The sequence below is a fragment of the Sphaerodactylus townsendi genome, linkage group LG08 (genome assembly GCF_021028975.2).
Source record: "Sphaerodactylus townsendi isolate TG3544 linkage group LG08, MPM_Stown_v2.3, whole genome shotgun sequence".
NCBI lineage: Eukaryota > Metazoa > Chordata > Lepidosauria > Squamata > Sphaerodactylidae > Sphaerodactylus > Sphaerodactylus townsendi.
In genome coordinates this window covers 37,946,559-37,962,695 of record NC_059432.1, presented here as the reverse complement: position 1 = coordinate 37,962,695, position 16,137 = coordinate 37,946,559, and the positions used below count along the sequence as shown (strand labels likewise).

General features: G+C 40.6%; 1 protein-coding gene across 3 annotated transcripts in view; it reads left to right on the top strand.

Annotated features, from left to right (window-relative positions):
• Positions 1-4,250: 4,250 nt before the first annotated feature.
• Positions 4,251-16,137, top strand: part of LOC125437401 (kinase non-catalytic C-lobe domain-containing protein 1-like) — a 40,317-nt gene continuing 28,430 nt past the window's right edge. For all 3 annotated transcript variants that reach the window (XM_048504870.1, XM_048504869.1, XM_048504871.1), the window contains exons 1-5: positions 4,251-4,407; positions 7,426-8,327; positions 8,852-8,996; positions 11,842-11,927; positions 14,115-14,464. In XM_048504870.1, the coding sequence (XP_048360827.1) occupies positions 4,340-4,407; positions 7,426-8,327; positions 8,852-8,996; positions 11,842-11,927; positions 14,115-14,464 (1,551 nt within the window). In that variant the 5' untranslated portion in view covers positions 4,251-4,339. The remainder of the gene's footprint in view (positions 4,408-7,425; positions 8,328-8,851; positions 8,997-11,841; positions 11,928-14,114; positions 14,465-16,137) is intronic.

The following is a 16,137-nucleotide window of genomic DNA, read 5'->3' as shown; positions in this document are numbered from 1 at the left end:
GAGATCCTTGCCTTCTTCTGGAACTTCTCTGCAGATCTTTGGTAATGTATAAGTCCCCTGTCTCCCCAAATCCCATTCTATCATCCCACCTATCTTTTCCTCTTTATCTATATACTTAGGAACTGTGTGTATGCCTTAACATCTCACTGTGTGATTGTTTGCAACCAAAAACTTATATAAAAATATTTAAACTGCAATTTTGTCTTTTTGTGAATTCTCTGCAGATACATTTCAAGCCGTTTCTGGTATACATAGGCTAAAAAGATCCCCTGCCAGCCTGCCTCTAGCATTGCCAAGCTGAGCAATTTCCCATTGCTCTATAAAAATAAGTTTGTACACTGTTAAGCTGGGTAACAGTAGATTTGTAGAAGATATTGCCAAAGACCTCGCCATGCTAGTGGAGGAGAACCAGGGAGCAGTGCAAAGTCAACAGCAGGGTAAAGAGTGCCACAGTAGCTGTGCTCTCAGATATAGCATGGGGCGTTTTTACTGTGCAGAATCAACCTGTGGTCTCAATACTTTTCAATGGGAGTCTTCTGAGCAACTAAGATTCTCTTATTTGTGTCTGCATAAATACAAAGATAGCTCATCAAAAATTTAAAAAAATAGGAAAACTATATATTGCCAGAGTTGGCAGGACCAACTGACTGCAAAAATGTACTTCTTTGGATTGAAGAGGTACCCAGGATCATCCTGGAGTAAACTTCAGCAAATGGCAGCAAGAAGAATCCCTTCAACTGCACCCAAAATGTCAGATGCAAGCTGAGGTGAATCTGACCAGAGAGCAAAATGGTCAGTTAGGAAAAATAAGACACTTCCTGAGCTTTACATTCCGCACAGCCAAGCAGGAGAAATCTTGCAGGCAACTTAGGGGGAAATAGTGCATTTTGAAGCTTTCTCCAAAAAAGGTGCCTTGAACTAAGGATATCTTGGGAAGAAAGCTGTGCGGAATGCCTTCCCAGGATGCCTTTTTAGTATGTCCAAGACATCTTACTTAAGCTGTGCAGAACGGACCTTTGTCTATGAGAACAAGGTTCCCTTTTCAGTAACATACCTTCATTCTAGTTTTGGTGCCTAATTTATTTCCATGCAATTGCTATAGCTTTTGTCATGGGGAAACGACAGTCCTCGATCCATCGCTTTGTGCTAGCCACTTAGATCTTTATATTGTGACTGAAATGAAATGAAAAACCAAGTCAGATAATGAATTTATAATGTGTGGGGGGGGGGGGAGGAACCATTTTCAGATGGTAACAGCCATCTTGGTCCCTGAATGATGCTTGTTAGGAAATCAGATTTTGTAGGAGACTATTTGAACAGTGTTTCGCATTTTCCAAAAATAACTATTAAGAACTGGGTGTCCTTATAGTCTGGGGAACATTGGTTTTAACAAATATATTCAGTGCACAGAAAATACATTTTTCACTAATATGAGTGTTTTAGTCCCATTTGGATTTTTAGTGTTTTAGTCCCATTTGGATTTTTCCAGGGATGTGTAAATTGGACTACAAATTCCTGAATAGGAGAATTCTGTAATTTGTACTACAGGATTTCTCTATTCTCATGCTCAGCTCCTTCTTTTCTAGAGCAAATGCTTAATATAAATTGGTTTACCTGATAGATTGTTCAAGTGTCAGACCTGTTTAAACATCTATTTGAAATCTCTCCATCCGTGGTAGTTTTCACAATACTGATTTCAAAGCCAGTGAATGCTGTCCTGACTTTCAAGTGTCTCTTGCAAGAGGCTTTTGGAACATCTCAGACATTCCTCAGGAGTGGCTCTTTAAAGTTGATGGGCAATGACAGAAATAACAACAGTTATGGGTTTTGGACGTCCTTTGAGAGCTTCATGGTCATTTAAAGGGGGGGGGAGTTTGGGTTTTTAATTCTATTTCATATCGTCATTGAAACATGGCATGTCAATATAGGTGTATCAGGAGATGCCTTTTATTGCATCAGACCATTGGTCCCTATGAGTATAGCATAACACTGCTTGTTTCGAACATGTGAGCTCTGCAGTATCAGGCAGTGGGGACTTATTATTATTCTTAGATGCTAGGGACCTGTGAAACCTTGGGCATGCAGGCAAACTCTCACTGAGCAAGACCCTCCTCTCCTTGATTGTCTCTTGCCTATGATTCAAGCTTGATTGTGGCGTAGGAGGTTAAGAGCTCGTGTATCTAATCTGGAGGAACCAGGTTTGATTCCCAGCTCTGCCACCTGAGCTGCGGAGGCTTATCTGGGGGATTCAGATTAGCTTGTACACTCCCACACATGCCAGCTGGGTGACCTTGGGCTAGTCACAGCTTCTCAGAGCTCTCTCAGCCCCACCTACCTCACAGGGTGTTTGTTGTGAGGGGGGAAGGGCAAGGAGATTGTAAGCCCCTTTGAGTCTCCTGCAGGAGAGAAAGGGGGAATATAAATCCAAACTCTTCTCTTCTTCTTCTTCTTCTTCTTCTTCTTCTTCTTCTTCTTCTTCTTCTTCTTCTTCTTCTTCTTCTTCTTCTTCTTCTTCTTCTTCTTCTTCTTCTTCTCAGTTCCTTTAATCTCACATATGTAAAGCCAAAGGTATTCCTCTGTGCAAGTACCTGTTCATTACTGACTCATGAGGTGAAATCACATCACAGTGCTTACTAGGCAGACTATGGTTACAGGGTGGCTTGCTTTTGCCTTTGCCAATCATATACACTTTACCCCCAGCAAACTGGGTACTCATTTTAGCAACCTCAGAAGTATGGAGGCTGAGTCAACCTTGAGCCAGTTTCCTGAAGCCGACTTCCTCCGCGATTGAACTCAAGTCATGGGCATAGCTTGGACTGCAGTACTGCAGCTGACCACTCTGAAAACAGCAAAATTTAACTAATGATTACACTCCCTATAAAAATATGCTTACTGTTTTTAGAAAAGCAAAAAGCAAGTATGCATTCAGGAACACCTGCAATTATTATATCCTTGTCTGAAAACTAAAGCTCTGGTTTGGACTGTACATAGCCAATGAGTAAAAAGATGCCTGAATATTTATTGTTAGTTGGTTCTGGCTTTCCGGGCTGTGTGGCCGTGGTCTGGTGGATCTTGTTCCTGACATTTCGCCTGCATCTGTGGCTGGCATCTTCAGAAGTGTATCACAGAGGGAAGTCTGTTACACTGTGTAACATATATTCTATTTCTTTCAATGTTTTCAGGTCTTAACTATTTTTTTAATTTAAAACAAATTTGGGGATCAAGTAACTAAACAGGGACTTTTGCAGTCACCTGTATTTTGCAGTTTTTCTCAGTTATGTCTAGTGGGAAGTATCCATGTGTACGCTATTGAAAAAGAATAAGAAATACAGTTATATTAAATGCTTTGTTTCCATAGAGATTTGTCAAACATTTCAGAACATTTTGAGGAAAATAGGGGAACAATATGGGCTTGGATCAAAAGAAGAAAAATAGTCACTAGTGCTCTTTCGTAAATCCTTGCCTTAAAGTTGGTGCAATGGTTTGTGAAATAATAGGTAGGCTGTCTAATAGCTTCCAGGTGTATAGCAGATGGACATCTTTGGAGTTAGTTTCTCTTTTCTTATTCTAGTGCAGGGGTAGGGAACCTGCGGCTCTCCAGATGTTCAGGAACTACAATTCCCATCAGCCCCTACCAGCATGGCCAATTGGCCATGCTGACAGAGGCTGATGGGAATTGTAGTTCCTGAACATCTGGAGAGCCACAGGTTCCCTACCCCTGGTCTATATATACTGCTCGCACTTTGGCTCCCCCTAACCCTGGCCGTAGGCAACTGTGCCTTTCTCGACCAATCAAATGGGGTCTTTAATATAGTGGAGCCTGTGGCCTTAACTCTGGCTGTTACTAAGGTCTCTTTCATTAGGCCTTTCACACACACCAGCCCTTCAGGATGGGGCAAGTCTGTTACACCAGGTCTCCCACTGTGGCCTTGGAACAGTGGGGGAAGGGAAAAAAGGTAAAGGAATATAAGTAAACCAACAAAAACCATTGTTGGGCCAATTGTGCAATGTCAGTTCTTGGGGAAACCTGAAAGTTTTGTCATCTCCAGAAACTCTATGGCTTTACCATAGAGTTTCTGGTGATTTCTAGAGAGTCAAATATCTGTCAGTTGCCAGGTAACTTGTATAATCCTGCTGGATTTATGTTTGTGCATCCCCCCCCCCCCCCCCGTCCCTCCTTAAGTTAAATAAATACTTCTGTCTTTTGGTTTTTTTCTTTATCTGCCTCCTGTTTGGCTGTTAAGGATTTTTACCAATTCACAATGAAAATAAGTTGATAGCTGTGAAAGGACCACTCCCTTGCCTTACTTCTTTAAACAACATTAGCACTGTTTTGCCAATGGCTTTCACTTCTTCAGCAACACACTTTAAGCCTATTGTTCTTCAACAGAACACAGGCATGGAAAAGTAAGTATACCCTTGTGATGCTTGAACTGTAATCCACTAATGTTTTATATGCTGCATTTAATAAAAGGAAGCTTTGAGTTATTATCTTCTTAACATGGTTCCTTGTTTGCCACTAGTGAAGCCCCTTTGAATACCTATCGGGCAGGGGTTTGCAATGTAAAGCCAGTGGGTGCCATGGGCATTAACACCTTTTCTGATGCCCACCTAGTATTTTTTGGAAGTGGTTGGAGCCAGGTAGGGTTTTTGATTGACTATCAAGTTTTCTGATTGACTATTGGAGATTTGATTGACTGTGCAGATTTTTTTTTAAATGTTGCTTTGGCAGCAGCTGCCACCACAATCCAAAAATCTACACTGTATTGCTGACATTAAACTGTGTCAATCATTTTGTGTCTGGCTCCTCCTGTGGCAATCATTTTAAGGTAGCCATTTGTTGCTGTACCCACCATGCCATGTCAGAATTCCAAATGTGTCTGCTGGCTCAAAAAGGTTGGAGACCCCTGCTTTAGGACCTGCATGCTGGTAAACAACCCAGACTGCTGCTTGCTATGCCTGCTTGTTCCTAGTTCTGTTTAAAAATACTTCCTAAATTCAACATTCTATACAAGTTCCAAGTTAGCAAAGGCAAAGTAAATTGCCTTCCCACCCCCCACCCCCAATAACTTAGATTTCTTAATATGTTCTATTTGGAAGAGCCATCTGTGTGTACTGAGAGTGTATGCTTCACATGATTCTCCTTTTTAACATTTTGTGTGACTGGAGTGACAAATACACTTTCCATGCACATACACATTTGGTGTGCATTATGGTTTCCCAGATTTTTGAGGGAATGGGTTTGTTTGCACATACCTAAACTGCATGTGGAAAATATTCATGTTGATCCAGTCAAACACAATGGTGATGAAAGGTATCCAGAGACACACACTCCCATTATGTGTGGTTATGCTTCCAAAAGTGAGTATTTGAAAAGGGTCATAAGAATACAGAAACTGCATTGTCTGGTTATACTGTTACCTGAAATGGTAGGATCTGTCCCTTTTAGAGTGGGGAATTAGGGGGAGACATTTTGCTTTAAAAGAGGGGGTAACCACAGATCTTTGCCACTAGAGTTTATGGAGGTGGGTTTCCACAAGAAATCTGCAAGAGACAGAGAAGTGAAGTTTAACACTTTTATTGAGGAAAAATAAAATAATATACAGGCACACAAATGATGAAATGCAGGCACACAGAATATTTGCACAGTCCTAAAATATAAATAGTGTTGAGGTGATAGTTTGGGAATAGAACAGGGCATTGAGGGAAATGTTGGTCTGGTAACAATCCCAGGGGTCTTTGCAGTCCAACTGTTTGCCTTCATATAGACCTCATTATAAACAGGGAGCACCAGGTGCACCAGTATTGAAAGCACCAGAAAAATTCTGCGCCACCAATGGCTAGAAGTACCACAATACTGTATATTAAACTGTTACAAATGAAAAAAGGTATCAACTACTTTTCATACGACATATGAAAGAAGTGATCCCTTTTAATACATACATCAAGTTAAAGAATCTAATACATAGTGTTATACCTGTGAATATACAATTAATAATGTAGCCAAAATAGGCTGAAACAACAAAACTTAAGGAGATCATGCTGAAGAATTGAGTCGAAGGATTAGCCCTAACTTAGGACTGTAAGAGGATCAGTAAGTGAAATGAAACAGATTTGTCTTCACCTGTAGGCAGAAGACAGTGGCAAAAAAAACCAGCATATCAATCTTACTGAGGAGAAAAGTTCACAGTTTGATGCCATGACCTTTCCAGTATTGCTACCCATCCTACCTTAGATATAGGGGGTACCTAGAGCAGGGTCCCCCAAAACAGCCTTTCTAGCATCATATAAAAATAGATAGGTATTCTGATCCCAAGCTCTATAGGACTTCATAGGTAAGTACCAGCACCTTAAGTTGGGCCTGGAAGCAAACTGAGAACCAGCATAGGTGGAACAAGACTGTAAGGATATAGTCCTGATGACCCACTCGGATCAGCATTATTGCTGCAATATTATGTGCTGATTGTAGTTTCTGAACTGTCTTCAAGAGCAGTCCCATATAGTAATCTAATCTAGAGCAGGTTTTATATACAGAAGTACTGTTCTAAATTTAAATTAATTTCATTGGATGAATCAAAATTATTATATTGTAAAAGAACAGTTTCACCATGCTATTCATAATTGTAGAAACGTCTGTCACTTCTATTCTTGACTTTTTTTCTAAACTAAAAAGCCCTTTGTCTTTTAGCTTTTGTTTGTGGGAAAGACACTCCACTTCTTGATCAATGTAACTGCCATCTTTTGGGCCTTTCCAGGGGCTGTGATATCTTGTTTGGAATGAGAGAACTAGAACTCTGTTCACAGTGTTCAAAATCTGAGCATACTAAACACTTCCATAATGTCTTGCTGTTATGTTCTCAATTCATTTCCTAATAAATGCTAACACTGGTTGTTCCTGTGGTGAGGCTGCAGCATACTGAAATGATATTTTTTCAGTGAACTATCTACAGTGCTGTCACAATCTTTCTTTAGCAGTCACATCAATTAAAAACAAAATAGTAGCTTGAAGGAACATAGAAGAGGATTGTTCCCATAGGTGAGGATCAGAGTAAATAAAGGCAAAGAAGAAAGTATGAGGAGGCAAATAGAATAAAAAGATCCATAAGATAAAACCCAGAAAAATTTAAACCCAGGAAAAAAGAAAGGTAGCATAATAGTAACCATGCTGGATCAAACTAAAAGTCCATCTAGTTCAGCTTTTCCCTCCAGTCAACCTGTTGCCTTACCCTGGAAGGTCTGCAGGTAGGACATGTAGGCCAAAGCCGTTGTAGCTAGAAGTAATTGATGAATGTATTCTCCATGAATGTATATCATTCCTTTAGACAGAAGTGACACAATGTAAAATAAACCATTTGAATGGGTTTGTTGTATTGATGCATTTATTAAAATGTCTCATCTTCATAAAATATTTCGCTTACTTTTCAGAGATGCCATTCCATCCATATTTATGCCATGTGAAACAAATCAGGGAGAAATACCCCCTGAAAGCAAAAGCACGATAATTTTAAAGGATGACATTGAAGAACAGATAGATGAAAACTCTAATTTAGTAACTGATGTTCCAGAGCATGATGAAGAAAAATCAAACATGTCATTTCAGACTGCCCAAGAAGACCAGTATCCAGGCAAAATGGATGCATTCTTGGATAAATTGCCATTATTCTCTGACTTTCCATGTGACTCTGAGGAGAAGTATACTTCACAAAGATATTCCTCAAGCACTTCAAACTGTACCATGCCATCTACTACTGCTTTCGTAAATAATTTTCTTCTAAAGCGGGACCCAGAGACAAGAGTACTAACTCTTGTACCAGTGCAAATTGCTATTTCAGAACAGATACCAAATAAACCCCTCCATTCAAAAACAGCATACAGTTGTTGTCCTAGTTTACACGTTCTCCTCTCAGACACTATAGGCAGCTACAGTGTTGACAAAAGCAAACAGGCAAATGCATCTCTGAATAATGTGAGAAACTGCAGGATCAATAATGTGCAAAGTGAATGTGCGGAAATGAAAAGCAGAATTACTAGATACAAGCTACAAACAACCCAAGCTACAAATGAAACTCAAACAAAGTGTTCTGAAAGAAGCCCATTTCTGACATTTTGTAAGGAATTCAGTAATGATGCAGAGAGTCGTGCTTCTTTTCTAGATCACACATTGCTTTCATCTGCAGACCAAAACCCTACTTATTCACTCAACCTAGATACTTTTCACCAGAACAACGAGATAAGTGAAATTTTCATGAAGGAAGTGGTACATTTTATCCAAGAGGAGTTTAAACTTGGGAGTTATTGGGAGAATACAGATGAAGCTCTGGCTATGGGTATGCATTAATATTTTGATATTGGGCTACAAATACAATAAACGGGGGCGGGATGATAGCAAAAGATTTTGTGGATTAAGGTGGTGGAATAATGGTGATTTTTATGTGGCTGACAGACCAACACTCTTGTAAGTCTCCAAAAAATACCCAGAAGGTAAAGTTGCATATGTGCCTTTTTCTGTTACTGCAACTCTGTTCTCATTCTCAGCTTGATGCAATTCTTATTTCATTTATTAAATTACTTTTGCCTCCTACCTGCCCTATAAGGAGCTCAGAATAACTTTTTCTTCATAATAACCTCCATGAAGTAGATGAAATTGTGTGATGCTGACTGACTGGGGGTATCCATGACTAAGGGCATCTGAGCCAGATAAAAACATTCCAAACTGGTACAGGCACACCACATTGGGCTGTGAGATGAAGAGACTGATAATCAACAACAGGGGGGGGGGTGTTTTGTGTATGTATGAATGCATGTGTTTTGTGGGATAAGTCTTAATTCACAGTTTTCTTTCTCAAACAAGGTAAATATATATTCACCTTAAAAGATCTTAGATATAATACATTCTGTAATGCAGTCTCTGAGAAATTTGGTGACCTTCACTGGGGAGAAAAACTGCTAGCAAGTCTGTACAATGCAGCACATGGAAGAACTGCTCTGCATGAAAGGTACGTGATTCTTCTCTTTTCTCCTACTTGAACTTCGTTTAATTTTACTTTTGATTCCAAATAATAGCTGCTCTTTATCAGTTATAAATAGAAGGAAGTATGATTGTGCTACCACTCTCCAGAGGCTTTTATTTGCTACAAGGGTGATTTAAAAAATTAGGACCCAGTAAAAAAAATCATGCTTCCAAATATTTCGAGTGTCCATCTATATTATTACCACACTTTCATCCATTCCTTAATCGTAAAAGCTCAGGGTAGCTTGTGTGGTAAACTCAATTTGTCCTGAGTCCCAGTGAGAAAGGCAGACTATAAATAACATAAATAAAATTTCCACCTTTTGTACACAAGTCCCAGGTCATTACTGACTCATGGGGTGACGTCACATTATGATGTTTACTAGGCAGACTGTGTTTACAGGGTGGTTTGCCATTGCCTTCCCCATTGCCTTTACCCTTAGCAAGCTGGGTACTCATTTGACTGACCGCAGAAGGATGGAAGGCTGAGTTAACTTTGAGCTGGCCACTTGAAACCAACTTCCATCAGGATCAAGTTCAGGTTGTGAGCAGAACTTTGACTGCAGTACTGCAGCTTATCACTTTGTACCATGGGGCAGAAAGAATTATATACAAATTCAAACAGAAGATTAAGGTGCTCCAGTGAGCGTCTTGACTCACATGTACATGAGCAGTTAAATGACAGCAAGTTTGAATGCAAATCATAGTTTACTGTAAATTGGATCCTACTGTGTAACCTTTGGATTTTACAGCATCCCTGATCTATATGGGCCACATTAACAAGAAAAGACTGTGAGCGGCTCTAAACACTCTGGGGTTGTGATGGCAAGCTGCCATGCAATTAAAATTTGGGTGGGGGGGACTGTTCACAATACGCCTTTCACTCTCTGGAGGCTAGTTAGATACAAATATATTAACTTCAAAACTTCGTTAACTTCAGAATAAAATTATTTGTCTTATTTCAGAACATATGGTTGGCATTTAATTGCAGTTTGCATCATGAGCACCACTAGTTCGACTTAATGTTGCTCAAGACTAAATCGGGAGATGAGAGGCTGTAAAGGAGCAAAAGAAATTCTGGTGTTTATTCCCTGTTGCAATATATCTCAGAATATGTGTTTTTCTCTAAAAGAAATAACTTTTAGGTAATCAGTTTTGAAAAGTAAAATATGAACATTTTATTAGCTACTGCATTTGGAGTAACTTTATAAGTGTGACTGAAACTTATAGAGATGGGAGATAAAAGTTGGGCACAGCTCTAGCAACTTATGTAGCAAGTCAATATCTACAAAAGGAACGATAAAAGTTATAACATGAGGAACTGGTTTACCTTTTTGTGCATATTTCAAGACTAGCTTTCAAACTTTCTAGTTTCAGCAACACTTTTCTAGCTTCAGGAACACTTGTCTGACGTATAATCTTGTATGTGGCAGATGATTCTGGAGCCTGTTTTAAGAGATATAGAGCAGTTCATAGAGGCCGTAGTCCTTTGTGAACTGATATTCCTAACCCTTCCCTGTTGCTGAGCAGTGCAAAGGAACAGTGGGGGTTGCAAACCTTCAGGGCAATTGCCAGTCTTTTCACTGAGGATCAGTGGAAATTGTCTAAGGAATAGAGTTTGGGAACTGAGAGGACACATCGGAGCAAAACATATAGGGTGATCTTTCCTTCTCAGGTTTTGTTGTATTCAAGTTTATTTTTGTTTGTTTTTGTCATTTGAGCTTTGTCTCTGCCTATCCACATGACAACTTGAACCTGTGAAGAAGCATCCTTTGAACTGCCTGGAAACAGTATCAGGTTATTGTTGGTAAGGGAGTTGTAGGAAGAAGTGGGCAGCATTTATAGGACTAGCTGGCTGCTGTTATCTAGTGTACTGGCCATGTAGATGTTTGGAATAGTCCTATATATGATACAGTGGTTTTTTGCATGCTGTCGTGAATTGCCTAGCACTTGGTTTCAGCATTCCTCATCAGTGCCCCGTAGGAACTTCTTTATCTTTCACTGGATAGTTTCAGCTTAAATCTTGGATTCTTTTTTCGTGAGGGACAAGAATGGAGGCTCATGTGCAGGAAACAGATCCAAGCAGAAGTATCAGTGATTGACTTGGAACATTCATTGGGGCATAAAAGGAAGAGTAACATAGAACGACAAGTTCCTTGATTTACTCCCTGCTTCCAAAACAGAGTCAGGAGGAAGATAAGAAATAAATATTTCAAAGTCTGGATGAAGAAAGACACAAACGCTTTTTTTAAAAAGTGTCATTTTCAACACAGGAGCCTGGAGAGAACATGACAAGTGGCTGAGTTACCCTGCCTCTTCAGTATTTCAGCTGGGTCTTTGCTAGCCACTGTGTATGACTCAATGCATTAGAAGCAGCTGCCATTGAACTCCTATAAAAACTCTGAATACAGTCACACACAGCTGAAGACAATGCTTTTTATGATGTTACTGTTTACGAACATCTTCAAATCAAAGATTCCATGACTGTCAAATGAGCTTGTTTGAGTCACTGGTACATGTATTTTTGATTGTCCTAAATATGAAGCAGAGAGGAAAAAGTTTTGAACAAAATGCATAGTTAAATTTGCCTCTTTTCTTGATGTTGCTAAATTAAGGTTGTTTGTAAAGGGTCTAAATCAAAACTGTGTAGTAGATGTAAAAGTTTGTTGTAAAAGTTTTTAAAAATGGATTTATGACCTATGGGCTGTTCAACTCAAATATACTATGAACTTTATGATGTTATGTTGTAATTGGGAGTGGGTAGCTTTTCTCCCTAACACAGCTTTCATGTATAAATAACCTATTGTTTTCTGTTTCCTGATTGTTTCTAGGTTGAATGAAGATGAGCACTGTGACAAAAAAGATCAGAGCCCAAACAAACCTGGGACCCTTATGAGTGCCAGTGATGAAGCTAATGGTAAGAAAAGGCATCTTGATGTGACCTGAGTATGTTAGCAGCTGTCTCTGGGGCGCTATTCGCACAGCTGCTGCTGCTGCCGTGCTCACCCCCCCCCCCATGGCACAAAAACGCTGCTTTCAAAACATGCTCCATGAGCATGTTTTTTTGGAAGCAGTGTCTTCCTGCCAGCGCCATGTGAAGTGCACCAGCATGAGGGTGCAGCTTTCAGTTTATCTTGTCTTCCCTCTGAGGCTCCGGAGGGAGGGGGACATGCCCACGCTGCCCTCCAACCCCCGTGAGTCAGAGGGCAGCGTGGGCGTGTCCCTTCCTCCCTCTGGAGCCTCGGAGTGAAGGCAAGGTAAACAAAAGGCACAGACTGAAGGCGGCTCCATGCAGAGCTGCCTCTGCAGTGAGCAGCAGCTTTGGCGCCGCCTGCACGAGATGGTGCGAATGGTCTCACGCCTCCACCGGCATTAATTATGCCGATGGACAGCTGCTTCTGCCGCCATGCAGAAACGGCCATTCTGAAGTTATTTGAGTCAGCAGTCCTACCTCTCAAGTGTTGTTATGGAAATATAGAGAGGCAGAGAGCACAAAGAGGTGATCAGAAGGTCTGCTTCAGAGAAAATACATAGAAAACTGGCTCTTATCCCATTAGAAGGTAATCACCATCCATCTGGAGACAATAGTCAGATTAAGGCAACAGCCTCTCCTCATATTAACATAACAGTATCACATGTCTCCACATGTTCTCTCTTGGAAGCAAGAAGACAACTCCTCCTGCTAATGACAACTTCTCTATTATCAAGTTGCTTCTTCTTCCTAGACTTCTATCAAGTTGAACTCCCCACAGAGTTTAGGTCTTTGGCTGAAAATATTTGCTTTGTAGCTTATTTTTTATATTATTTCTGTCATTCTTATTTATTTTCTCTATAACCTGTGTTTTTCTCTGGGACTTGGGGCGGAGAGGCAAACAAGATAAAACAATGTAATCAAAGAGCATAAGACCTCCAATAAATAATGCAATAGGAATAGGATTACAGAACTTAGAAAACAATGCAAAAAAGGACAAGGTATCAGACATGATGTATCATAAACAATGCAGAAAATGGATTTACAAAAACAGAAATGGCAGCAAGAACAAGATAAAAAACATATCATAAATATTGGAATAAACTATAGTCCTGTTCCTTTTATAGAGAAACATCCTCTGAACCATTGCATTATAATACAGCCCTGTTTCCTTTATTTAAAAAAACCCCTGAGCAATTCTGTTTTACACCATCTGCAGAATGATAGAAGTGATCCCATAACATAGGAGCCACAGCAGATCATATATGTGTACATCCAGCTGTCAGTTTGCATGGTGGTGCTTTCAGATGGCTTTGTTCAAATTAGGAAAGTGTTCACAGTATGACATAGCAGGAGGTCTTGCAGGAGGTGGATCTAAGATGATGAAGAGCTTTGTAGCTGATAACCAGCACATTGAAGCGAACCCAGTAGCTGACAGAAATAGAATGACTTCAGAATGTGTGTAAAATGTATATTTCGCCTAGCTCCTGACAGTAACCAAGCATGTGGCACCAGCTGAATTGACTTCAAGAGCAGACCTATGTATCAAGATTACTCAAGATTGTCTCAAGATTACTATAGCTGCCCTTGAAGACATCTCGGAAGCTTCTATCAGTTCCAAATGCATCATCAAGATGCCAGATGTCTGGGGCCAGCTGTTCAGAACTGAAGTGCCTTGTCAACCACACTGGTTACCTGTTTGCTTCTGGACCCAATTCAAAGTGTTGGTTATTACCTTTAAAGCCATTCACAGTTTAGGACCCTTATGTTCATCTAACCATATCTCCCACAAAATTACTTATGTCTACCAGCTGCCTTTTCAGACATCCTTCTCTGTGTAGTATCTGCCCTTAGGACTGGCAGTACTCAGGTGATGAGCTTTATTATTCACCCTTGACTTTAAGGAGATAAGGCAGGATGTAAATATTTCAAATAAGCATATTGAAGACTCTGCTGCTAAGTAAAATCAGATGGACTTGTATAGCGGAAAGTAATATGTGCCTTATGTCATAAAGGGCTTTTTAATGTGCATTGCACTACATTAAAAAGGAACCTGAGGAAGATTTATCTGTCTTTTATTTCTTTCTCTTTTTCTCCTTAAGTAATTTTTTAATATCAGTGCCATTTTTGTAGCTGTATTTTCCAGCGTGAAGGTAGAAGACCTTTCACAAGATAACACAGACTATGAAGTCACATCACAAGTAGTAGGAACAGAAAAAGAAGAAGAATGTTTGCCAACCAGTAAATGTAACCTCACTCCGAGTTTTCCAGAAGAAAGCCAACTGCCAGAAGAGATTCCAGTAAAGGCAAAGAAAAATAATTGGACAAACTTTCCTTGCCTATCTGAACTGCCTGATTGTCATCTTGGTTGGAGCAGTGCATTTTATGGTTCGGAGTGTTTTAGCCTGGAAGTTCACAACTACATGAGAAAACTTGGAAAGCAAAAAGCAAGTGGAGCTGAAAAGACACAGGCCAAAAGAATGGTACATATCTTGGTTTTCATGTCTGAAAAATGCATTTGCACTTGAAATATAGTATATAATATGCAGCAAAAAACCCCTATTTTAATGCTTCCAACACACCTGCTCTTCCAGCCTCCCAACTAGAGATGGGATTTTTCTCCCTGAGAAAAAAATCCTTTACTGGAACAGAAACCACCTCCTCTCAGTTTCTGAGAACTTAAATTTGGAAAGTGATAGAAACATATAGCTGGAAGGTATGTCAGGGGTCATCTAGTCCAACCTCCTGCACAATCCAAAAAATTCACAACTGCCTTCCCCCTTTTTACCCTCTGACCCATGTCCTTTTAACCCTCTGACCCACACCCAGAGGAAGACAAAAAACCTCCAGGATTCCTGGCCAGTTTGGCCTGGAGGAGAATTCTTTCCTAATTGCAAAATGTTAATTGGCATTACCCTAAGCATATAAGGACCACAAGAGCTGGGCACTGATTCATCCCTTCCTGCCCTCCCTATGTTTTACCAGGTATTATAGGCTTGTAGTTCTGCTTGTCTTTAGTGTATTGCCTTTAGTGTTGTTGGATGTGCAAAAGTGCCCCCTCCCCCGCATTGCTTAAAATTATTCTGATGGGCTTCTTTGGATTCCCATTGCTTCTGCTGGACTTTCAAATGGTGTCTCTCCCCTCCAGTTTTTTTTCTTCTGGGATTCTCTGGGTTGAAATTGGTTTTGCTGGGCTCAAAAAGGTGACTCCATTGCTTGATTTCTTCTGTGTGTCTTTTGTTTATTGCCATTGGTTCTGCTGGACTTGAAAAATGCCCCCCCCCCCCTTTCTTGATTCTTTCTTGATTAACCCATCTGGTTCAAAGTACAGTCAGAAGCTACTGGCATTGCAAAAGGACAATTGGGAAAGCAATCATTTGTTCTGACTTGTGTGGAAAGACAAAGATAGGAATATCTATCTATATATAAAAAGCTAACAGTGTTTTTGTTAGTGGTAGTATAACTCAGTAACTGCTGGGCCAATTCCTCTGAAAATTCCCAGCCACTATAGTCAGCCAGGTGAGAGTGTTTTTAGATGTTTACATACCTGAAATCTCACACCTGGCCCAGGTAAAATGCCTTTTTCCTGGCGCTCCATGTGAAGGACATGCAGCTGCCTATGTGTAACTGTCACCCTTAGAATGTTCGTGCTGCTTAGAATGCTCACTAAGATGGCCAGATATGAGCAGTGAAAACAGTACATAGGCAGTAACTCAAGTGGAAGTGAATCACATACACACACATATACATGAGAAAGAGGGAAGGGAGGGAGCGGGAGGGGTGGCATGCAAGGGAAGAGAGGGAGGGAGAGGAAAGGGACGGAGGGGGAGGCATGCAAGGGAAGAGAGGGAGGGAGAGGAAAGGGATGGAGGGGGAGGCATGCAAAGGAAGGGAAGTGAGAGAGGGGAGAGAGTGAGGGGTGGCATGCAAGGGAGGGGAGGCAGAGGGCCCAGCATCTTGATATGACCCACCCACCCTAGCGGAGGGGAAGGGAAGGGAAGGAGGGGGAGGGGTGGCATGCAAGGGAAGAGAAGTGAGGGAGGAAAGAGAGTGAGGGGCGACATGCAAGGGATGGGAGGGAGGGGCCAGGCACCCTAGATTCCCTGAATACTGCGGTTAAAGTTAAGAAAACCAGACACGCATTACTCAGGAGTAA